This window comes from Anopheles nili, chromosome 2, assembly GCF_943737925.1.
Source record: "Anopheles nili chromosome 2, idAnoNiliSN_F5_01, whole genome shotgun sequence".
In the NCBI taxonomy this organism is placed as follows: Eukaryota; Metazoa; Arthropoda; class Insecta; order Diptera; family Culicidae; genus Anopheles; species Anopheles nili.
This window is the reverse complement of record NC_071291.1, coordinates 43,487,480-43,512,759: the sequence shown is the minus strand read 5'-3', so window position 1 is coordinate 43,512,759 and position 25,280 is coordinate 43,487,480. Positions and strand designations below refer to the sequence as shown.

The window sequence follows — 25,280 nt, the reverse complement described above, 5'->3', positions numbered from 1 at the left end:
AACCTGGATGCTATCGAGGTTTATCATTATTGCTCATTTACACATTGATCGTATTCAACTATTTTTGAACGAACGAAACGGGCAAAGAAAGGTACCCCACAACACGAGTCAACAACACGACATCAATTAGCACAAACGTGAACGTGAACGGCTTAGGCGCAAGAGTGCGAGCAGCAGGTGGTTTTCGCAAGAAAAGAAAACGAACGCTGGCAAACGGCGTTGCCAAACGAACGGATGGCACATTCTCAGAAATTAGAAAAAAAAAAATCAGTAAGAATACGACAACACGACTCCAACATGGGAGCATACACAGTACACCGAATAGAGCATGCAGAACATGTGTCCTTTTGCGGACCCGGACATCGCTAGCAGCGTCCGGCGAACCCGGCCAATTCACGCACGGTTCCAATATTAGTTATCACTCGTGTTTGGATTTGGGTGTCACGGTTTTCTTTTCTCTCGTGGTTTCTTTCGACTGGCATTATGACACCATCTCTTCTCTCTCTCTCTGTCCCTTCTGGAAGTGCACTTAAAGATGCTGCAATTCGATGTGTTTTGTTGCACCCGTACGCACGAATGTGTATGTGTGTCAGCGTGTGTGTGAATTTTTAAGGCTGTGGTACGATATTTTCCTAACGTTCCACGCCACGCAGGATCAGCCAAGGGCCCAGCCCAAAGCTGTCCCTTACATAGAGAGGATTGTTTAGTACACTTAGAAAAATGTTGAAGCTTACATATGAGAAAAAAGAAAGCGAGAGAATGCGAGAGACAGTGGAAAGAGGAACAAAATAGACGCCATTTTGCGATGGCGTGAGCGAACAGCGAAGCACACCTCAAACGACAGCAACGATTACAGAAGGAAAGGACAGAAAAAAAGAAACAAATAAACACAGAAACGTAGGTGAAAAAAAAGACGGCACACAAAACGGGAAGTTACATTTATCGGACGACGTTTGCGGGATAGAAACACGTAAGGTAAAGCGCGAAAGTGAACTAAGTGAACAGAGTGGCACACTTCCCCAACGGGGCAAAGTCAACCAGTCTCAGTGACAGAGAGGTGGAAGAAATGTCACACCGAAACCAATGGTTCCTTCGATGGCCGCACTTTCCCACCATCTTTAACCCTTAACGCGTTGGCCGTTATGACCAGTCCGATTGGAGCTGTTTTGCTTTTTGTTTTTTGCTGTTTTCAATCAACGCCGGCCATTGTACGATCCGCTTCCACGGACGCGCCTACCAGGGAAATGTGCATGTGGTCAGAAAGAGAGGGACGTGGACTTTTGGGATTAAGGATTCAACCATCCTCCGATGGCTTGGATCGGTCGGTCGGCTACTGCTGTCGTAGTCCGATGTTGTCTTTTTGGTTTTTTGTTTGTTTTCCTTTTTTATTTCAACCAGGCTATCATTTTACTCGCTTTTCTTCCCACGGTTGCGTTGGTGATTACTTTCGCTTACGCTTAAGGGACACGGGTAACCTTCAACGAATGTCAAGCTAAACGGCATAATAGTATGCTAAAGTTTCTGTTTTTTCCGCTTCTCCTTCTCGTTTGTTCTGCTGTTGCGTTTCCTTCCATAAGCCTTTCCTTTCGATCTTGTCGCTGCGCTCGTTCCATTTGCTTCCACTATGCGCCAATAAATGTACATTGTAATTCAACTACTTGCTCTGCTACCGCCAGTTCGCGTTCATGTTCTTTGCTGTCGTTTTGCAGTGTGTTTTTTTCATGTTGTGCTGTTAGTGTTTTACAAGTTCTTTTTCATATTTTTTCATATCTTTTTCACTAGGGTGTTTTTGCGTCTTCAAACATCGCGCGAGCGATGCTGTGATTCTGTTCGACGTTTGTGAGTATGGGTGTGTTCTTGTGTGTATGTCCATTCTGTTACGACAGCATCCTGTACTGGCTACTCTCTCAACGTTTCAGCCCCACCAAACAGTATCCGGTGGCGCCCTGATACTGCCGGCTGCGCTGCTGCTGTCGCTAAAGTTAAAACATTTGCAGTTTGCTTTAATATTTATTTATTTATTTGCTTTCATTACTTCTTAACGCTTTCAATCAACTGGGCTAACGATCAAAAAAGACAACGCGAAAAATATGTTTTTTTTGTATGTTTTTTTTTGCTTGTTTGTTTCAATGATTTTACTAACACGAAGTGTACCGTCCGCCGGCACAAGCACAAGCGCTACTGACCGTTGCTTCCGTTTCGGTTTCGAGGCGGGATTTTTGTTTTGTTTTGTTTTTTTTTTCTCGTTCGGTTTGCTTATGTCCTTTTTGCTTGTTTAGTCTCACTGCCGTTAAATGCCTTCATACGCGGGATTCTGGGTGTGGATGTGTGACTGTATGTATGTGTTCGTTCTTCTCTTCACTAAGATGAGCTAGAATAAATCGAGGAACCGGAAAACCGCGACGAACAATCGCGGGCTGGTTCGCTCTTCATCGTTTCCCACCCCACGAAGGGGTGTCAATTTTAGCCGCCAGCCGTTCGGGCTGTATCCTTTATTTGTTTTGTATTCCTTTTTTTCTTATCACTTTGGGATAACATTCTATCACAAACATTCGCCTCGTGATGCGCGAGCGGGGAAGAGTGACAATGAGACGACGAGAGTCGCCGAAGAGAAGCGGAAGAAGTGCGTCGCTCCCTCCTCCATCAATCAAGCCACCTTGCAGGCGCTTGGGAGGCGTGGGTGGGCGTTATAGTGGGGGGCGTGAAAGAAAAACGCGCGAGCGCGAACCGGCCACAGGGATTTCCGTGCTCGAAATCAACACCCGCGAAATCCGAAGCGGCAACGCACTGAAACCGATCGGTATTTTTTTTTTGTTTTGTTTATTTGCGCCGGAGCTGGAGTGCGGTCCTTTTCTGGTCCTGCACCCCCTACGAGTAACAAACGGAAACGAAAAACACAAAACGCGCAAAAGCTTCTGATCCAAACATAACGATCGCGTTGCAATAACGAATTTTCCTAGGGCTTCATATATATATTTATATTCATAAGGGGGAGGGGAGAATTGGTTTTCACCCTCCAGAAGGGAGAGAGGGATGATTCTTTATGGGGGTGGGATTCCTTCAATTTATAGCTCCTTCCGTTTTTTTCCCACTTCTTCTTCGTCTATGTTTCGTTTTGTTTTGGGTTTCTTTTTTCCTCTATTTGTTACCGTTTTTTTTTGCTTTGAGATTAATCACAATTTTTGCTTATTTGTTGCCTGATGTAAGTTCAATTTTTTTTAACCTCTCTCGCTCTCGCCCTTCTCTCATTCACGCGTTCTGGGTTGACGTGTATCTTGCACTACTAATTTTACTTCTTCTCCGATCACCGCACCTAAGAAGAGCTCCTAATATTTTTTAACAATTTTTTTTGTGTTTGAATATATTTTTTATTCCTTTATTACCCGCCGCCCGGCTACGGCAACGGCTGTATCTACTACTCACAAACGCTACCCCCTTCATGGTGGAAATGGCGCTCGAACGTACGGTGCAAACGCGTCTCTCGGTCCGTCCGTCGTATGCTGCTTTGCTGGTTTTCCTCCTCATTCTGCTGCGCCATGTCGTTAGTCTCTGTGTATGCGTGTGTGTGTGTGTGTGTACATGGGTATGTGTGCTCATATGGCCCGGTGTGATGTCGATGTGGCACGAGCCCGCTGCTGCAGCCCTTTGCTTCCGGATTTTCCACCGGCTGGGGCCATTTATTGCTCTGCCGCATCCGCCATTGCTGCCCGTCTCGTCGGTGGTGCTCTCCCACGTCTCTCGAGCGTCAACTCACGATCGTCGATCGCTTGATGCATTTGCCAGGATCGCTGATCGCTTTGATTCGTTTGGTTTGGCAGCCGCCGAGAAACCGGTCGACATGCAGTGCAGCAGTTTTCCGGCACCTGTGTGTAGGCGCGTCCAGCCGGATGATGCCAGTTTTTGGCAGCACTGTACGATCGGAGTGGGCGTGTTGTTGAGAGTCGGTGTGTGTGTGTGGGTGTGCCTGTATTACGGTGTCATGGCTGCTGTCGTCATATATTACTGAATACTTGGTTGGTAGAGAACGCCCGGCACGTTGCACAATCACTGCAGGGAGCATTTGCCCTCGATTTGCGTTTTGATCTCGTTCACCTGCGTCTCTATGGAGTTTTTCAACTCTGCCGTTGTCGAAGGTGGCGATCGCATGGGAAGGACACGCGTGACAGAGTTTGTTGTTGATATACCGAATCGTGTTCGCGGGAAGCCGACCAGAACGATTCCGATCGTGCGATGAGGCGAGATGACAATTGTAGAGTTGGCAGTGGTAGTATTTATAGTAGTAGTAGTAGCGGTAGAATTGGTGGTAGTAGTTATTGTTGTTGTAGATAGAAGTAGTAGTTGTGGTTGTGGTGTTAGATGAAGGATAGGAAAGAGAGAAAGAGAAGATAAAACATGTTTTCGTTAGCAACGGTTGCAAATTCGTCTCTACACATTTTCCATCAAAGATGACGCTCGGGCGCCATTTATACACAGCTTCTCTTAAAGTTCGTCAGCGGGTAGATATGCAACACAAGCTGATCGGATGTGACGAGCTTCAAGACTAGTTATATATATATGCAAATGTATATACGTATATTTAGCAGTAGAATATTCGAAATAGACAGATAAACAGCTAGAGAACAAGAGACAGCATAAGAGAGCATGTAAAGTTCGGATAGCGTTATATTCAGAAGAGATAGAGAGAGAGATAGAAGTTTAGAAATTAAACTAAAACAATACAGCGACAGTCACAGCCAACCATTGAAAAGTGTTTCATGGTAATAGAACGTTAACGAAAGGGAACATAATTGGTGTTTTACACGGGAAACCGTTTATTTCGTTGTAATTTTATTGTGTAAAGTGTTCCCCTAGTGAGCCTTGCGATCGGTTCGATCCGCACCATCATTATCATCTCGCATTGTTGTCGAGTGTCCTGACCTACTTCCAGTGCGTGAGAGCAATGTGCTCAAATGTGTGTGGCGTATATTGCCTTGTCACTGTCACCGAGCGCAAACGATCACGCCTGTTTTGCAATGGTTAGCCGTTGTGCTCGAAACCGCGACGGCCAGTGACAAAGTGTCGGTTCAAACCGAATAAAACAAATGTCCTTTGCCGGTTTTGAGCGCTGCCCGAAACATGCACCCTCGAGGTACTTCAACCACCGATACATCGCAGTAGGCGGTGCCACTTGACGACACGGTACAATGAGGTGCTATTGATTTTCTCTCGAGTGCCAGGTGGCACTTGCATCCAATATATCGACGATGCACTTCAGTAGCCTACTTTGAGGCTTCACCGTGTAAAAAAAACCTCTGCAAAGCGAGTGCGAGGAAGAACGCGGAATTTACTCATGGGCATAGGCAGCATTAATAATGAGTTACGTAGCCATTATATTCGCCCTTTGACTATGAGTCTAATAATGGCGCCATGGTAACATGCGTTTTATTAGCGCCCTTTTGCCAAATGCACGCGAATGCCACACAAACAGTTAATGTTTCATTCCTCGCACGAACGCTTGCACCGTGGTATATTGTTTTAGCTTATGTATAGAATGCCCTCTCGTTGCTCATTGTTTTAGCTGTTAATAGAACCCGCTGTTAACTAGGATCGTGTATGATTGAGTCCTGATTGTGAAACCTACAGTGGTATGAAAGGAAATTTGTAAAGACTTTCGTACAAAAGAGAGGAAGAGATTCGTTTAGAAAGAAAGTGGCACAAACTCAAGTGAGATGGAATACGGTCTAGTGGCATGAAACTGCAATGGTATGATCGATCGATTGAAGCGCGTTCTGCAACCTTCTGCGGTAGGAGGTTCGGTAAGCTCTTTTGAAGAAAGTAGGAAGATATTGATCCGAAGCCGAGCAGCCACGATTGAACCACATCGGAAAAAAAGAAGTTGCCTTTTATGCTATTTTCGAGGACTTTTTTTGTTCAAAGTCCCTGTGCTCCTAATAGACACCACACGGGACGAAGTTTGGCAAATGAACGAAATGATAATAGCATGTATTTTGTGAAAGATAGTATTTAAAAAAAGCAAACTATTCTCTTTCTCTTTCATGACGGTCACTGAAACCTGATGTTGCATCTGTGATCGCTTTGAAAACAGTAAAAGCGCTTGTTTCGAAATCTAGGAGGAAGACACAACTATTAGACCAGTTATCCAAGAGCCAAGCAGCAAAATGTTTTATTTGCAATCCGCTACACAAAGTGCATTAAAAAGAAGCAAGGATAAAAAAATTTGGAAAGTCTTCCAGTTTGAAAACGTAATTTTACTCAAACATGGGCTGCACTTTTTTTGAGATTAGAAAAAGGTAGCCGAAACGAAGTGTGCCTTAGAGAAGAAGTAGTAGAAGACTCGAAGGAGAATAAACATATGCAAAAGAAGAGAAAGAAAAATAAACAAAGAAAAAAAGAAAGAAAGAGAAGAGAGAGAGAGAGAGAGAGAGAGAGAGCCATAGAGAAAAAGAGACAGCAAGGCGTGTAACTAGGTGGAATGTATAGTCGTGATTACTCATTCTGCTGATTGAAGGTGGATGTTGTTTGAATCCCGTGTCACGCTTGTTAAACCATAACAAGTACACAAACATAACGCTGGCTGATCAATAGTGTCGATTGAATAAAGCGAACAGCAAAGGAAAGCTGAATTGAGCTATCGAACAAGTACACGAAACAATAGACAAAAAGTGACGAAAAGGATAAATGAAACACAGAAGAAAAGAACGGTTCATAACTAGATAGAAAACACGGTGAAAGGCGTACTAGTATGAGAAAAAAAATGCATTTACACAAAACCAGTACACAGAGTAAGGGATCGAAACAAGATTCGTACAAGACAAGAGAGAACAAAGTTAAAGAGCGACAAAAAATGAGACCATGAAAATCCGTTAGATATCGGAAGCTATACAAAGTAATAGTGTGGAAGAACATCATGAACACGAGATAGTAGAAAATGGACAGACAAAGAGACACGGAAAGAAGGAAAAAAGGTACAGAAGTATCGAGAACAGAGCATCTAAAGAAGAAATAGAATGAATTGAACGGTGTAGAATGTGAGAATAAAGAAAAAAAAAACATTATGCACTTCATCTGCTTCACCGCTAGAGGTCGCCACCACAGTAGTAATGTCAGAATGAGGGACGGTCCGCTCAGCGGATATACTGTGACGTGGCCAAAGTCGTGAAACAGATTCGCTCAGATCGCAACACACATGAAAGAGATAGAGAAGCCTATCGCTGTGTACATTTAGGAAACGGGAGGGAACGAGCTTGGAAGTCCTTTGCGCCAAAAAAAAAACTAAAAACAAGGAACAAAACATAACTCTGTCAGTGGTGGTGGTGGCTCTAGTGAAGGCGCGCACGGAGTTACGGTGAGGTAGCGTGACGGAACGGAACGTGTGTGGTGGAAGGGACAGGGGGGGGGGCTATCTGATGCCATCAAGACAGATAGTTGGGGTTTCGAAAACGGAAACGAAGGTGAGGATGTTGGAACATTCAGACAACGATAGAACAAATATGGTACAGCATAAACAACCCCAAGCTGGCAGCACGATCCGGTGCGGTTGCAGGCGTCACTGACGCGCTCCAACATGGCAGAGGTCGAGCTTGCACTGGAACAGTTTCACTTTCACTGCGAGCTGGGATAGTGAACTGCCCGCGGAATTAGATAAGCGCTCGCGAAAAAGATATGGGACACGCTTTCCGCGCTTAAAGGTTGCGTTTTGCCTGTTGTTTTTTTTTTTGAATCGAGGTTGTTGTCCTCTCCTTCACACGTTTAACGTACTATACACAGATACTTAGATTAGCGAGTAGGAAACGTGCAAACATGGGCACGATATGTTCGATCCATTCGTATCGTTAAGGGTGGTATGTACGGAGAGAGGAAGGCAAGTAGAAGAGTAAAGGAACAACATCTCTTTGATTTTTAGCAGAAAGTGAAACACTACACAATATCTTACTACTTACTTCGGTTACCGCTTGATGGTTCGCCATCTACAAGAAACGGGATCAAAATGGTTTGCTTTGGTGGGTATTTCATATTCGATGAGCTTTTTTTGTTGTTGTTGTTGAGGAGAACAGGGATAGGCATAGGGTTATGGTGGTGGCGTGAGATGATGATGTACGGAAGTTTTACGCCTTACAGGGGAAATGCTTTTTTTAGGGAGCTTTTATGATCGACCCTTATTACAGATGCATCCAAATATGCAGGGTTAAAACGTCGTGCGCCAATGAACTGTTGGCAGAATGGGCAAATGAGGAGGCGAGAAAAGCCAGAGAGCTCTTACGACCGGTGCAGTGAAAAGTATTACAAGGTAGTTAAATGAAATGATATCTCACTAGACAGGAATGTAGGGTACGGTTCGTTCTACTGCTAGCTAGACGAGACCAACTAAGGCATGGATCACGGTCTCGTAAAAAGGAGAAACCTTTGTATTCTATCATAAGGTTAGTAGTTTTGTTAGCTCGTTAGATATTGTCAATGTGTCAGAGGTCAGAGGATTCTGGTTTGGCATCATGATGCTTCTGCAACGATGCCACCACATGATGCATAATGTTTCATTATTCCGATATTTCGATAAAATGTGCCTGGTTTGACTAGCCAAACAACGATAAATGTGGATATTTGTTGCCTTACAGTAAAGAAGGGGGGGTCAGGAGCTATTTGCGAACTAACTTTGCGTTACAAAGTTAGCCGAACAGTTCCGATACGGCAGCTTAGCCTATTTATGGTTGATGTAAATATTTATATGTGCGATATTCATAATAACGATTACTTTAACATTTAGACATCTCGTTTGGGCGAGATCTATGTGCTGGGAAGCACGTCGTAAAATCTAATACCATGATCAGAAAACATCGATGCAGCAGAACAACATTCATATTGTGCTTAACACTGATATAATCAAAGCTAATGCCATATCTAAACCGCTCGCCCTCGAGCCTAATGATGCCAAGACATTAACACTCCACGATTGGAGATGACGTTTGATCCGCTCGGAACTAAAACAAGTGCCACCACTTTGGCGGCAAAATCCCTTCATAATAAGAAGATAAAAAGTAAAAGAGAAAACAAACAAAACAAAAAACAAAGAGGAAATAACGACGAATAACAAAAAAGATATAGAAGATAAGAAGAAGATAGAACACAAAAAGATACACGTAGATAAGAAGAAGAAAAACACAAAAAAAAACTACAAATAACAGAGTAAAAATTTATTACACGAAACAAAACGAAATGAACAACTAAATACTAACACAATTCATATACAAATAATATTCGATTGCCTGGAACGGGCTTAGGTTACGTGAAATAAAAAACCCGAAAGTAAAATGATTCATCAAAAGTGATTAACTATTGTCATTCGGTAACGTATCGAGGTTCGCGACGGGCTTGATTTACCCCATCCGAGTTGGTAAGAGATCGGAATGATCGCGGCAGTGCCAGAGCAAGGACGTCGATCGTCCTCCTTCTTCTTCTCTACCCATCTCATCCCACCGGGCGTGTTTTCCCGTTTCGGTTGTCAGTGTTCCGCCCGGGTGTACTACTACTAGCGATCTACTTCCAGCAGGCAAACCGACCGAACAGGGTCCGGGCACGGCCGCAATACTTACTTGTGAAGTCGTCTAAGTCCTCCTGTTCCGCCTCCGCCGCGAGCTCTTCGGGCGTTTTCTTCTTCCGCATCAGCGGATTCGGTTCTTCCTGGGGCGCCTGTTCGACGATTTCCTCCTTCTTCTTTATGTTATACTGCAATGGTGATGAGTGACGAACGAGGGTGGGAGAGAGAAAGAGAGAAAAGAAAAGAAAAAGTGCGGGTTAGTGAAACGACGTGAAAAAAGGGAGCCTAAATGTACAGGAAATGGAAGCGTCTGCGAGATTGGTCAATTAGGATGATTTTTGCAAATTGCCATACGTCACTTCTTTGCGCGACGTATGGCTACGAAAAAAGCTGTCGCATGTAGCCCAGTGCAGGGAATGTCTTAAATGTCTCAAAAGGATGACGAAAGGCTCCGTCGCTAGAGCCATTTCCTCTACATCTATTGGCAAGGAATGGCAACTACTTAGGGAAAGGCAAATCAGAGCTGACCGCACGTGTCACCACCGTCATTACAGAGTCCTTCCGGGAAAGTCACCATGCAATCACCATTATCCTCTCGCTGCTGAAGATGAGGAATATCATCATTATCGTAAATCCTGCCACGGAAAGGTGTTACACGAGGCAGAGAGAGAGAGAGAGAGAGAGAGATCCTGCTGGAGAGGAGGGAAAAACTCATCTCCAGCGAACGTGTTTTTACTCCCTCATTTCTCTGGGGTTTTTTTTTTCTTTGGAGATTTTTATTTTTCGTCCAAAGTGTTTTCCAGATAGCACCATTGGTTACGCACGGCTAGACGCGTCAGGCGACATTTATGGTCGATTAGAAGTCTGGGCAAGTTTTCGGCGCTAATAGTGACCACAAAAAAAAAAAATAATAGCTACAATTTCCAGGTGGAAATGGTGCGGTACGATCGTGCGATACAGTGCGCAAGAGAACCCAACAACGATAATGACGATGATTGCACTGGAGCACTGGAGCCAAAAAAAATCATCTCGTCATTTTCTCACACCGAGCGTCGTCCGAAGGCGATTAGAACGGTGCGATCTGCGTGCCACACGGAGGCACTTTGTACGCGCCATTAGCGCCATTAGCCATTTGTCGTTGGCCACGATTGCCTGGCGCACCACCCCGTCGATCATCAATTGTCGCGCAATCGTGCGTACACTTTCGTCACCTTCGCTGCGGGAATGAGCTAAAGCCACGCTTGCGAAGCGAACGAACGTGTCGCAGAAGTTAATCGAAAAAGTTCACTTCCCCGGGATTCGGTTTCGAGAGCCAAGCGAAAGCGTGTGCGTGCCAATCAGGGGTGTTTTATTTGGTCTGATTGGCGCTTTGATTCGTTGCTCACTCCTTTGAACGGGCACACTGAATGGAGAGAAGAGCCAAGAGAAGCGGAAAAACCAATCGTAAGCCAACCGAATTTTGTGTGCAGTGTACTTTTTAGGGACGATGCGTTTCGGTTTTAATTAAGCGCATTTTTCATGCAAGAGAGAGAGAGAGGTGAACTGCCCCGTTTTATAATTAAAATTTCGGTCGAATGTCAATCACACTGGGACGACATGGAAGCATTTAGCATTGCACCGAATTGACCCATTTGAATCATGCGTTAGGTTTGCTGAAGCTGTTTAACGGTCACTTGCTTCAGAAAAAAAAACCCATCCCGCAACAAACGGAACTCAGAGAAGAGTAAAGCTCAACGGACGGACGATTCGGATCATTTCCAACGGACAAACAAAGAGTGAGTGGTAATCAAGATCGGCTGCCAACCAACATCATAGAGTTGAATCATTTCCATCCACCGTCATTACTGGTGTTGAAAAGGAAAACATAAAAATACCACTACAAAAATGCAGTGCGGAATTCTCAACAGGGAAATGAATGCAAGCGGATGGTAACTGGTCCGAATGGGTGACTGGCCCATTTGCTCATTATTTCGTTCAAAATTGCATTCCGTGCCGGTGTGCTGTTAATCAACACGGTCCAAATGGCGTGATGGCGCAGGTTTCATAAATTGCCTTCATTAAACTCACTCCCGTGCAGCGGTGTCGAAATTGGTGTGATATGCTTTTGCATCCAATGTACGCGCTGTTTTTTACACTGATTGGCAGCATCTTGTCCTCTTTCGATGCGCTGTCCGCTCGTTCGGAGCCAAGGAAAACAGTGGTTACATGTACCATTCTCTGCTGCAGTGGATGCAGCGAAACGCTACAGGAACCAGGCTGAATGGTGAATGGCGATAAGCCCACCCGGTGTTATGACGGGACTGTCCTTTTGCTGGCTGTCTATCTGGCGCGTTGTCAGCCCATACGACGCTAACCAAAGCTGGCACGAGGACTTGAGAGGTGGTTTGCTTTTAATTACACATCCTTTATAATTAAATTAGACATACGCCCGACTGCCCACCATTATTGGCAGAAAACGGGACGTGTTGTACATGCGGATCCGACCCGATGTAGGGCTGTGCGGTGTTAGATAAGGGACGCAGCATTAGCGCTGCACTGGAGCTAGAACAAACATGGCTGCCGCTTTGAGGATATACTCGATCGATGCAGCAAGAAAAGTGTTAGCTTGTGACAGCAGCCTTGCAACAAGGGTCAGTTGTATTCAAACCATAAACTTTGTATCATTCTATTAGCATGCGGTTGTAAGTGACTTAGAAGTTTGGTTTAGTGCATACATTTTCAGTTTTAATTTAAAGTTTAATGTAAGCTAACATACTTTGAGGACCATTCTAATAAACGATAGTAACTTGTAATTTATACTCCACACACTCTCTGATGGTTAAAACTTTTCAGGGTAATCGAATACACAAGACTGTATAACGTCAGGTTTCAGATATTCAACAGTGCTTCACAACTTCGTGCATCGCATGATGAAATTGTCTCCTTGACAGCTTGCTTTAGTATTTTGATGTACGACTTTGTGATTTGAGCATTTAAACCGGTAAAGAGCACCTTGAACCAGCAAAGTCATACGCTTATTGGTGTTGGAACCATTCCATGAGTCGAATGAGACCCATCGTTGTCGACCCCCAAACAAGAGATGGAGCAGAATTCCCGTGAATGCGAGAAAATTACGATGAATGGTTTGATAAAGATGAATCATTAGTGCACATCTTACCCAAGCTCTGCCAAGAGGAAACCTCTCAACGGTGGAGAAGCAAATGTAAATATACTTCCTCACAAGCGCGCACTTCTTCACATGAGCACAGCAAGAGCGTGGAAAAGCGTGCAGGGGTTTGCAAAGGAAGTGAAGTCTCACGCGTAAGCAGAAGCCATTCGTTCCCAAACAAATGCGCATCATGCCGTTCGTACGCTTGAGCACGCCACCGCAATTACATCCGAGTGAATGGTGCGAAAATTTGTGAGCAACTTTAAAGCCGTTGGTGTGAAAAATCAATGACGTAAGTGAGCTTTGTCCCACACTCACGCGTGCTAATCACGATGATGTAGTGTTTCGAATTACATACCCCGGCTGTGCGAATGGCGGGACATTCATTAGCGACAATGGATTGGCAACGTGCCGATAATTAATTGCACCGTTGGATTGTTGCGCGATTTGATGATCGTTAATTTTTTCGCACCCATTGGCTGGTTCACTACACGTACCATAATTATGAGAACAAAAGAAGATAAACCTCGCGGTTTTGTGATGATGGATTTACGCGCTAATGAGTGCGAGTGCAGCGAGGATTAAAGTGACAGCTCAATGGTGGAAACAATAATCCCGCATTAGTTCCCACATAAAGGTCGTCAGAGATTAAAGAGCAATTTAGGCTCATTTGTTCATTTGTACAGGAAGATCTTTGTTTTGAGTGATACTGAACAAATAACACATACACCTTTGCGTGGAATGTTTGCGAAGCATACATGAATGAATTTGGAGGGTAAAATTACCGGCAAGGCAACTGTTTGCTAAGGATTAGATGCGATTCAACATCCATGCAGGTATGCCCGAAGAAGAAACAGCTGAACCGGGTTTTAGGTAAAAACTACCGGAAACTTCAGCACAATTGCCGTAATCCGTGCGGGGAAACGCTCGGCGTTATTCGCCCGGGGAAAACACGTGCAGAAACGAGAACGAGAATGGAGAAACCGTTTCGTTCGCAGCTGAATGTACGAGCTTTGCAGACGCAATCTCTGGATGAAGGAGCGAGAAAATTGGTCTTCCTTTCAAACTAATCCCACCGGTTTAGCTGTAACGATAATCCGGATTGGGCAGCCATTTTCCCATTAGTGCGCTCTGTTCCAGCGCACGTTCGCAGCTGGAAGCATAGTTTGTAGTGCAAGTTACAACTGGTACACTTTGCTCGCCATGAAAAACTTGGTAAATCAATAACCACCATTCACCGGGGAGACTCCGTTGAATAGCGTCGTTCTGGTGCGGCTTACGGAGCGTATTTGATGAATTATATTGCTAGTAAACTTGTTACGTTGTTGGATTGAATTGGGAATAATAATTGCTATTAGTACACAAATATTCGCTCTGGAATTTTATTTGATCCATTTTGCTAAGGCATTGCTAAATGAAAATTGTTGTTGGTGCTTAATTTCTCGCTGAAGTTTCCTTTTGCAGTAAATGCAAGCGAAACATTTATGAAAATAATTATACACCTAAATAGAATAGATTCGTGGGTTTTCTATTCTGACGATTACTTCACATTGTGTAGATTTTTTATAAAACGTAACAACAGTCGTTAGCGATATGATTGATCTATCGAATAGGGGGCGAAACATAGTCGAATAGTAAGGAAGAACTCTTGGATGACAATCACGCATCCAAGATCACGCAGTGGATCTATATCGATCACATATATTTTTGGATGAAAATGACATTTATAAATAAACCACATTTATTGCAAAATGTCATTTTCATATTTACAGACTAATGATTTTTCATCATAAAATTGATAAATCAAAGTGCTAAGCAACATTGAATATCGTGTTATGTGCTTATATTAGAGGGTAGATGAAGTACTGGGCGTCTCCATCACATAATACATAAACTACTGGGCGTCTCCATCGCCAAGCGCTTCGACCACATCTACTTGACAGGGCACTTCCATTATCGTAAGATTATAGAATAAATATAAAGTTGAAAACGTTGTACAAACAAAATAAAAGGTCAATCATTTCAATAAAATAAAGACAACCCACATGAATTCAAATTCAAAAAAAGAACTCAGTCCACGTAAATTAAGTTCAAAGGAAACTGAGGGTAACTAAAATATGTATCAACATAAAATGAATCAAAGCACACAGCAAGTTGTTCACAGATTCACATTGCGTTGCTGAAGTAAATGCACTACCGGAATCAATCTGACTCCGTTAGGGAGTCTCTCGTATGAAAGGACTCCCTACTAGAGTCAATTTAATTCCTACTGTAGGCACGCCATACAAACATCGAGGCTTAGTCGGCATTAGACGGAGGTCCAGTTGCTGGAAGAAGTTTACTTCGTTGCTGAAACTACGCCGGTAACAGTTGCTGTTGGGCTTCGCTACGTTTTCACTTCGAACTTTCACTTTTCACTATGCACTGAACAAAAACGAAAACAAATTGAAGCCAACGAAAGCATAAAGTCAGCAAAACCCAAACAACAATCGCGTGGTGTGAAATGAAAAATGAACAACACAAAAAAGGGATAACTTTTTTTACGCGAATAATAAAATATCCTCCCAAGAACGTCGGACATCAAAAAACAAGAAGACAAAAAGAGAAACCCGTGGAAAAACATATTTTTTAATTCAAGTAAGAGCGAAACGACACAAGCGATGGAAGGCATAATGCACCAGTACCAGTGAATAAAGCGGTTGAGCGTTGATGAAAATAGACAACGTGAAACAGTGGACCGTTGGTCCTTCTTCACGCTTATTTTTGTACCTTTCGATCCTTTGCAACCATTCCCCCCATGATCCTATCTAAAATCGCGAGAAGGGCCCGGCCAAAGGTAAGTAAAATTAATGTTCTTCGGCTTGGGAATGGCGTGCAGACGCGGTAAAATATCGCAAAGTTAACCTTAAACGATCCCTGTGGGATGCGTTTGCGGGTTGCACCTCGAAAGGATAGCGCGACCTCGTTTTGCTTTGGTAGCTTCAGAATAAATATTTCACGACAACGCTGTGAAGGGCCGAGTGGCTTCTTCGTGATTTGCTTTTTACAGCTATTCCATCGTTAGCCACAACTGTACACGACATGACTACGGTTATTTGAGCCACTATTCGAACACGTGTACAGAAAAACAGCTACTTAATTACGTACTTTTACGACGTTATTTACAGTTATACAGTTACAGTCATAGCTCTATCGAAAGATATGGTACATGGTAAAAAAGGATGGGCTTAAGTCATGCAACGCATCAAAAAGTTACAAATTATATGAAACTTGCAGACAGACAAAAAAGTTAAAACCCTTTGTTCGATTAAATGTTTAATGACAAAAAAATTTACGCGGAAAAAATCAGTCAAAACTCATCCTAACCTTGGAGGCGATAATAAAAAAAAGTTATCTCCCCTTTCACTGACGCTGCGGCAAAAAATGAAAGCGGATGGCATGTTCGTAGTATGAATTAAAAACTTATCAGTGGAATGAGAAGAAAAAAAGACCACCTCGGTATGGCAAAACTTCGTGTCGAATGCTCGCTGCAAGAAGAATGACGAAAACTGCACCCCTTTTCAGGCGATAGCCAACGTTGGGGAAGTTTTATAATTTACGTCGCTTAATGGGAGAGCTTTTTTACGATTATGGGCGCATTATTATCACGACAATTACAACAAAACCAAAGTTATGGCAGGCCCTTTGGTGGAAGCAGCGTCGGTTTGCCGCAAATCTGATGCGAAAAGGTGAGACTAAATATTCGTAGTAAAGCCAAATCGCAACAAATCCACCGGATACAGGGATAGCGGCACCACAAGCCGGATAATTTATCACCACTTTGACTATGGCCCTACGGTAAGGTTTTCCCCTGAAATCGCCATCCACGCAGCTCCGGTGGCCATGCCGGCTGCAAAGGGGATGGTAGTGATGTGATTTTCTTCCTCACACAGCGAGATAAATGGGTATTGGCTTGCCGGTGCCAGAGCTACAATATTACCCGACAAAAGCACTGATGCACGAATTGCGCTTGATTGCGATAAATTATTCAACGACCTGAGAGCTGCCTAGAGGACGGTACAGGACGTAGGGCTGTAAATTACGTATCGAGCCATCCACACGCGCCTTCGCACACGATGGGCTCTCCAGCGAGCTTCCTGGAAGTAGAGTATTTTTTCTCCTTCTGCCCGATATGTTTATATTTATTTACTTTCTTTTCCTTTTTCGAGCGGAATCGATCGCGCGGGGTGGAGAAAATGGATGGATTTTCTGCCCTAGTTTCTCAGTCAGGCGCATTTCAGCGGCACCTCTATCAATCATGGCTCCCGTGGCCATGAGAAAGCTAAGCGATATTCCATTCCTTCGCATTTTCATTTACTTTATGTAGGCACACGCTCTACGTTCCCGTTTTGGGGTTGTAATTCTTCGGCAAGCCATACTTCCCCAGTATTGGTCTAGCTAGAAAATTGATTTCTTTGATTAAACCTTGGCTTGCGCTACCCAGCTTCTGGTTCTGGTCGTTGCTGGCCGTCGGCTAGGGAGCACTAATGGGCCGCTTGTGGGTCATAAATTTTAATTTTCATACAAACCTTCTTCAAAACCATCATACTGTCCTGCTCTAAAGCAAAGCAAAACGGAAATATTTGTGAGCCACGAGAAAGTTAATTTTTTTTTCGTTTGTAAGCTTTTGTGTTGTGCGGCTTTTTTCTTTCCCACCGTTGTGTTGCTTTCTCCTACCCGGGAAAGCTTTATCATTAATCATAAAGAGGCTCGGTTTGACCGCGCGCGCTGATGTTGGAAAAGCAAATAGAACTGAAAAGCGAACACAATCGAAATAGCCAACCGAGCGGAAGGCAATCCTGAGAAGATTGGCTTGGGGAAAACCAGGACAATTATGCCTGGCGACATGGTTTCGAATGTATAGCCAAAAAAGAAGAATGGTGAGCAAATGACGCGACTGGAGGCGAGAGAAAGTGTGTGCGTGAGGTAAACTTTCAATTGAGCTATCAAAAACATTTATCAAACATTCGCTTTCAACCAACCAACGCGCAATCGGTACGATGCTACGGAAACGAGTTCGGGCAATTTGCGAGTATTCCCGGGAGTCGGGAAAACTCTCGTTGGGAAGTTGTTACCGAAAGCTCGCCGTAAATTAACTCCCACCGGATCTGGTGGGTTTATCAATTTAGTTTCATGTGCTGTGGCTTTGAGAGTGGGTCTTTGACGTTGTGAGTATTTTTTACGAACTGCTTGTTTTAATACTTGTTGTAGTTTTTCAAGAGCTTCGAGTTTTGTTCCTCCAGTCGGGAAAGATGTAACAATAGAACAATCTTTAAAAAAATCGCAAACTGAACATTACGATTTGCAATACACGTGGTATCGACAGCAAAGGCCTCTAAGACATCTAAGAGCTCCACGATTTATTTTGCAAAGTATATACAAGTACACACATAGCCTACTGAGTTTATGACTCTAATTGCTTTCTTTCACTATTAAAACATACATGTTAAAGTTTCACACTGCTATAACTCATTTTTTTCTCTCCAAATTGGTAATATCATTTCCATCCTCCACAGAATATTGCACGGTATTTCTTCAAGAGCAAAGGAAACAGAAAAAAAGCGCGTAAAAAATATCTCCATCATCGTGGTTTAAAAAAACAAACATTTCGTTTGCATGCTTCATCCATCGCACAAGGCTAGCTGCGGTGGTTATTTTTACGCCATCACTTCGTCATGTTCGATTAAATCTGATTATTTGGTTCATTTTGCACTTTCATCTGCAAGCGTCGTATTTGCAATGCTGGCGGCGTTCGTTTGAGCGCTCGCAAAATTAGACAGCTAAAGTGAAGCAAAAACGAAGCGAACGTTCGAAAGAAGGAAGCTCTCACAGACACGGTTTTGAATTAGTCGAGCCGGTGAGGCTTGTCAGATTCTGTTTTTTGCTCGCTCTTTTCTGCCACATCCCTTTCAAGCGTATCCCAAATTTACTTTGACGTTGGTGAAAAGTTTTGGTCTTTTTTTTTTCGAGTGCGCCCTTATTTGACACGCGTTACTGTGTGCCGTGTAGTAGGCGCATGAAAAACTTCAAAACCTTGCGTAAAAAAGAAGAAAAATGCGCCCTCGAAAATACGAAAGTTTCCCTAGGCGGTCGTTTTTATTTTTGCGTTGTTCGAGCGTTGTTTTTCTTCACAATCCTTAACCGTACCTCGTTGATCGTTCAAGAGAGCATAAAAAATGTGAAGCCCAAAAAAAAATCGACCAACCAACACACAACGGAAGAGTAAGCGCACGCACGCACAATCGGGAAAAGCATATACAAAAAAACAGGAATGAAAACCCCACAAGGGTACGTGGCAGAAAAAAAAGAATGAAATGTGGAGCCTTCGCGACAAGCTATCTGAGCGCGAACGTTCATTCTGATGGCTCCGACCTGTGACAGGTTTTTCCTCGCGCTTCAGCTCATCGTTCCATGCCGCAGGATGAGACCTGCTTCGGGATAGGGTGGGAAGATTTAATTTACGTACAAGTTTTGCCTGCTGCAGCCCTCTGCACTGTTACCGTCGTTCTCAAGCTCTTGAGAATACCAAAGGTTTCGCTTCTGCTCAGTCGAAAAATGGACAAAAAAACCAAGCCTTCAAAATACATCTCTCCTGGCACATACACGCATGAAAAATATGCAGATATACGAGGTGGTTTTGAGATGCGGCTACTGGTGAGTTTTATTACAATGCGCATACGCATTTTATATTAGCAAAAACGCGTTTTTGATTTGACAGCTTTTTATAAGCATAAATTGAGTTACGTCTAGCGCGGCTTGTGTGACGACATCGTATTTCCAGCCAGCCATGTCGTTTCTTTGGGCGTCGAGCTGAATCTTTGCCCATCTGAGTCTGCTCGTCATCTGTCAGAGAAGGATGATCTCCGTCTGGGTCTTCCGCTGGTTATGGCTTTCCTGAACGGTGTCGTTAAGCAGGAATTCAAATGAAGCATGCCACTAACCGATTTCATTACATGCTGGACAGCAAACCAATGCCTAACCACGTTTAACGTGGCACATTCGCTCCAATGCAGGCCAAGCGTAAAAATGCACCTTGTTACCGAATCATGCAGTAATCGAATTCCTGCTCGTTATCGGCGCATCGATTGGCCGCTGGTTCGGAATCGAACGCAATCGAAATTCATACCCCAGAGAATGCGCTCTTTGTTCCACCAAATCGGTGGAAGTTCGGCTAAATTGCACATACTCTGGTGAAACACGCGCGATAACGAAATTTCCCTCCCGTAGGTTCCGCTGGAATGCACCACTTGCGGAAGGCTAAACCAATTACCACACGCAACAAAAAAAACACGCACGCAAAAATTTCCACTGCTCTGGTCCTAGTCCCCGCGGAGTACAGTGGGGCTTGTTTACGGTACTCGTCAGCATCCAAGGGATGTAAATTCTGGTGCCCCATCGGGATTGGAAAGGCGTGGGAGTGGAGTTCGATGCAATTACGAGCTATATACAGCTGAGCGTCCGAAAACGATGCTGTTTCCCGCAACCAGCCGTTGCTTGGAAACCGCAACCTCCGTGAATTTCCTCGTTTGGTGTTTTATGTACTTTGGGCCATGGGCATCACCTCGTGGTGGTGAAAGGCGCGTAAATTGTAGCCCAACACACACACACATACACACACGCCCATCTGCTGGTTGCTGTGAGTGGAGAAGGCATTAGAGTCCGAAATGGTGGGCAATTCCACACGCCAATGGGACAATGGAATGCATTTGGCAGGCACTGCATCTCCAACAGAGATCGCACTACCAGGCCCGATTGGCTGAATATTTATTTAATTTAGCGCACTCAAACAGCCACCGAGTGGTGCAGTGCTGTATTTTATAACACACTACCACTTTGTCCGTGATTTCCGATACGAATGGAACGGATTTCGAGTCAGCAGACGTTGTAGCAGTGGGCAATTTTGAGTGGGTAATTGAAACGCGATGAAGAGATAGTAGTAATTCAGAAGTTTTTATCGAAATTTTGTTTTTAAGTTCACATTTTTCCAACCACGCTGGATGAAAAATTGCCAGTTATTGATTCGACACTTAAAGTTGTTTTTCATTTTTTTTCCACAAAGGAAAGTTCACCCCGCGTACGGAAATAGGAATCTCAAGTGTGTTTTTTTTTATTCCAGATAGTCAATTTGAACGTGTTGATGGATTTCTTTTCAATTTTCACGACACAAACCAAAAACGAGCCCCAATCAAAAAGCATATTTTTGCAATCGCTCGATAAGAGCTGTAAAACGCCGCGCTAGCCACTGAAACATTCGTAATCCCTTGATAATGACATCAGCCCGGTGGGTGATGATTCGTAATGCTCGATAATGCGCGTCATCGCATCATTGGCGGCCTCCGCGTTTTTTTTTGGTGTGCATTTTCTCACGCTACTGTCGCATATTTACGAGTCATCCCCGTACGGGAGGAAATTTACTGGAGGATTATGGCGACGCATTGGTGTCGTGTGGTTGGAGAGGTAAAAAAAACCCGAGCGACCCATTCACAATTCACTCAAAAGAGCGAAATTGATTTGGATGCGCCGTAAAAGTGGTGAAAAAACGCTCCCGAACCATCTGTTCGCTTTTTGGTTACAGGAATGTGTTCGAGGGATTGCATTTTTCATCGATCAATTGAAATCGACCAATTGCAGGCCACATTCGATAGCGTTTTTTTTTAAACCATCGCACACACATATTTATAGAAAAATTGCCAAGATTAAAAATCTGAAATCATAATTTGGTCATTTGAAGAAAAAACGACTTTGATTAAGATAAAAAAGTCACTTATTCCAACGCCATTTAATCTTGCAATGTGGCGATGATTTAGTCGACCCATCGAGCAGTTAGTAAGCGGCTCTGTCTAAGAGGAGATTTATTTGCGGTTCAGCCCCAACATTGCTTCAAGTGAAACAATGAAGTAATCACTCTAGGGAATCAGTTTTATTTGTTCCAACGAATTATGGGATTCTGTGGTGCGACCCGGCCCAGGATTACGCACATTCCACAGAACGGGAAAGCCTTCGAGGGATTCCGCGAACGCTATCCGAAACATCCGGCCGGCGAACCGAAATAACTCATTTCAAGCCAACGATCGCGGTGTGGTGGTGGTGCGTTTTAGGCTCCTCTGCTCTCGTACGCCCTCAGGACAATGTTCATAACTTTCCTTCCGCAGCCCTTTTTCTTAGGCAGGCAGGCAGGCGAAAATATTTTCCAAAATAATCCACCCAGTGCGCGATTCAATCCGATCCCGGTAACAACCATGCTGCCACTAGGGACCCATTTACACGCTTACTTATTTCGGTCGGCGCATCCTTTCCCGGCTCAACGCGAGAGATGGCCGGTCCGGTTCTCGAGGGTCCTCTTCTGACCGTGGCACGTTTCTCTGCCACTGTTCACGAGTCTCGCCACTCACATGGCACTTCATTTCGGGCAGAAGTGAGTGTTGAAACCCTTTCTAATTTAATTTCCACCCAGACCTGGCCACCAAGGCGCGACGATGCGGTCATTGCCGTAGGGACGCGAGGTCCTTCAAAACCATTATCATCATCTTAGGCGACCGCTTACATCGCGTTCGTGGTGATCGGCATGTTTCGGGGCTCGTAATGATTGCGGTTTGTGGGGCATTTTTGTGCGTGCTAACAGCAGAACGAGCTTAAGCTCTACGATCTTATCGGCTGGTCAGTTTTAGAAAAATACTCTACTGTGAAATGCTGCATTTAATATTGCACCATCTGATGAAAGGAAATAAAGATGGGCGTACTATGGCGTGATTGAAAACTTGCGTCAATCAGTTGCCGTTTCAATAGCCATCGGTAAAATATTCGAGCCCATTCAATGCATTTCCCCAGGGAAAAACCCCGACAAATGCATATTTCCGACCTCATCGGAACTATGCAACCGATTTCGGATAGTAAATATTTGTCAGCAAAATCAACAAACCGATACCGGACATTCGGTCACATATTCGTGCGTACTCCAGCCGGTAAATAATTCTTTTTGATCGGATTAAATCAAGAGCAAAGGAAAACCGGACTTCGGACGACCCTTCGGTCGAGGTGGCGCTCCCTCCAGGGTCGCTTTGATGTGGCTTCCGGCTTTTCGATCGAACATTTCGATTAGTTTGTTTGCAGTTCGGCTCGTCGACCAGTGCGAGGCCCATTCTGGCCGCTCACGTTCCAGGGGATTGTAAATTTAATTCCATCTGCATACACAAACGATACGCATCGATACACGTGCAAACAAACACCCACTTATATGACCTCTTTCCGGGTGCTCCTTCCTGAGGCGCTCTGAAAGCCCACAGGGTCCCGTTTTGATGGTGGTTGGTTTTTCGCTCGAGCGCTCGAGTCCGTGCTCTTGGCTCCATCGGCTTGACGTTCCATCACCCGGTCGATGATGGACAAGGTGGCTTTTGTGTGGCCCTCCTCAATGGACTTACTGAGAGCATGAGAGTGGGAGGAGGGCTTAGTTTACAGGCCCGACTACCTCCGGGTACACCGGGGAAGGTTGTGAGACCCTGGCAGAGGCGCTGCCACCCCCGTGGCGCGTTGCCGTCCCAGTTTCGTTTGATGTTTCCAGATGAGGGCGCTATATTGCAGGCTATTAGAATTGAATTTATCGACCCGATGCGATGGGATAAGCTTTCCCAGGAAAGCAATTTTGTACGCTCCTGCCGCACGGAATCCTCGGTAAGAGCCAATCAAATCAAACGTACAGGCACACCGTAAAGCACGAGAAAGAAGAAAACGGAAAAGAATAACTCCCTCCGACCGGCACGTTGCATAAGCAGCTCGCCGGCATTTGAATGTGTATTTGCCAGTGGCCCAGCCCTGCCCATGCCCTTTGGGTGACCTTTTCGTACGGCCAAAAGATTAGCCGAAGCACGGGTGAGTGAGGTCCGACGGGTGGGGCGGATGCGAGTAAAGAATAAAAAATGAGCAAACGAAGCGAAGCTCTCGCGCGGGCTCTGCTGGGAAATGGTAAAGATTTGCTTCGGCAAACATCAACCGTGAAGGAATGTATTGCGGGGTGGCCTATCTTTCAGGCGCTGCGGTTGCGGTAGTCGAGCAGGCACAAAAGTAGCAATGATAGCACAGGCTAAGTCCCGGGGACCCGGTGGGAGACTTCCATCGTAACGCATCGCCCAAGCGGTGCTCCGGAATGATGGCAAATCTACGATTATTTTCGTTACGTGATTTGATTAGACGATTCCGTCGAGTGCGGCGAGGCAGGTCGTGTCTGTCGCCAGGCTGTCGGGTACTAATGCCCCAAGGCTCCAGAGCGTTGCCGCTGCTGATGCCGGATAATGGTTTGTCATTAATTTTTACAACCACGCCGGCCGATGAGCTAGGACGCAAGGGCGAACCGGGCGGCTGACTGAGAGGAAAGCACACGAGCACATCTCGAGCAGGTACCTCAGGACCCGGCCGAGTACAACACTGACCATATGGACCATATCGTTAAAGAGATCACCAAAGTCCTCGGGCTATAAATAAGCATCTACTTTTGCGGTGCTTTTTTTCACCGGAAAGTTTCACCGGAGGAAAACGTTTTGCGTCCACCTGAGACCTGGGAAAGCGGGATAAGACTTTGTGCTTCGCTTCCAGCAGGCAAGTTACCGAACTGGTCAGTTGGAAAAATGGTCCAGCCAAGTCTTGGTTCCTGGTGGGTGCTGCTCTTATCTGCACCAGAATGCGCACAGGCACTCGTAGAAAGCTGCCCATCTTGGGACTGAAACATCTCCCGCAGGGTCATCGTCTACCAGCGTCTAAGCCATCGTCGTTCGATGGCTACCATGATCGCTATGGTCGCTTCGGGGGCAATGGAGTGTTAAGCAAAATAGGAGTTTCCGGCAGATAAACTTTGCCACCAGGCTTTAGTTTGGATGGATGCGTATTGGTGCGTCCGTGTTTGAATCAGCAAGTAGGTGCAAAATTTTACAGTACATCACCCCATCAGCACTAAACATCGGCCACACCGTCCAGTGGGCTCTCAGTGGGTGCTCTAATATTCCCAGAGCAGCTTGAGGCGTCGTCAAGTGGCACAGTGGGGCGTCGGTGAGCTGCTGGCTTGTGGAGGCGTTGTTTCGAGTGCTACAATGTTCCGCCTGTTGGAAAAGCCACCCACCGGACGCAGCTCATCGAAACACGCAAAATAATGCCTCTTCCTTTTGGTTGCGGTGGTGTTGGTGCTAAAGCAGCTTACAAACTTCCCACTGTTCGGACCAAAGTAGGTGCTTACTGTTGGTCAGGGTCGACACAGCAACGGTTAACTAATTTAATGCATGCTGTCTATCAAGTCTGCCCAACGTTAACAAACTCGACGCCCATTTACTGAGTAGTGAAAAAACGAACACAGCATCGCAGGAAGCAATGTAGTTCTAAACCAGCAGCAACGGCGTGAAGGTGGCGAAACAACTGAAAGCGAAGGGATTAGGTAGGTAAATCCTTAATAAGCTTTACGCAGGGTCGGACGCCAACGCCTGCAAGTTATGCAATCTTCGTTGCACCGTACGATGGACGTTGTAAAGTGCTTTGTCACGCTCGCTTGCAGACGCCGGTCGTTAGAATTTGCATTATTAA

General features: G+C 44.8%; 1 protein-coding gene across 5 annotated transcripts in view; it reads right to left on the bottom strand.

Annotated features, from left to right (window-relative positions):
* Window positions 1-2,042: 2,042 nt before the first annotated feature.
* LOC128731353 (complexin) overlaps window positions 2,043-25,280 on the bottom strand; it is a 90,267-nt gene continuing 67,029 nt past the window's right edge. For 4 of the 5 annotated variants that reach the window (XM_053824467.1, XM_053824468.1, XM_053824465.1 and 1 more), the window contains 2 exons: window positions 9,588-9,720; window positions 2,043-4,118 (listed from right to left, as the gene is read on the bottom strand). In XM_053824467.1, coding sequence (XP_053680442.1) covers window positions 4,045-4,118; window positions 9,588-9,720 — 207 coding nt within the window. In that variant the 3' untranslated portion in view covers window positions 2,043-4,044. Of the gene's footprint in view, window positions 4,119-9,200; window positions 9,721-25,280 lie in introns of those variants that run through there. The other variant, XM_053824466.1, reaches the window with a different exon arrangement.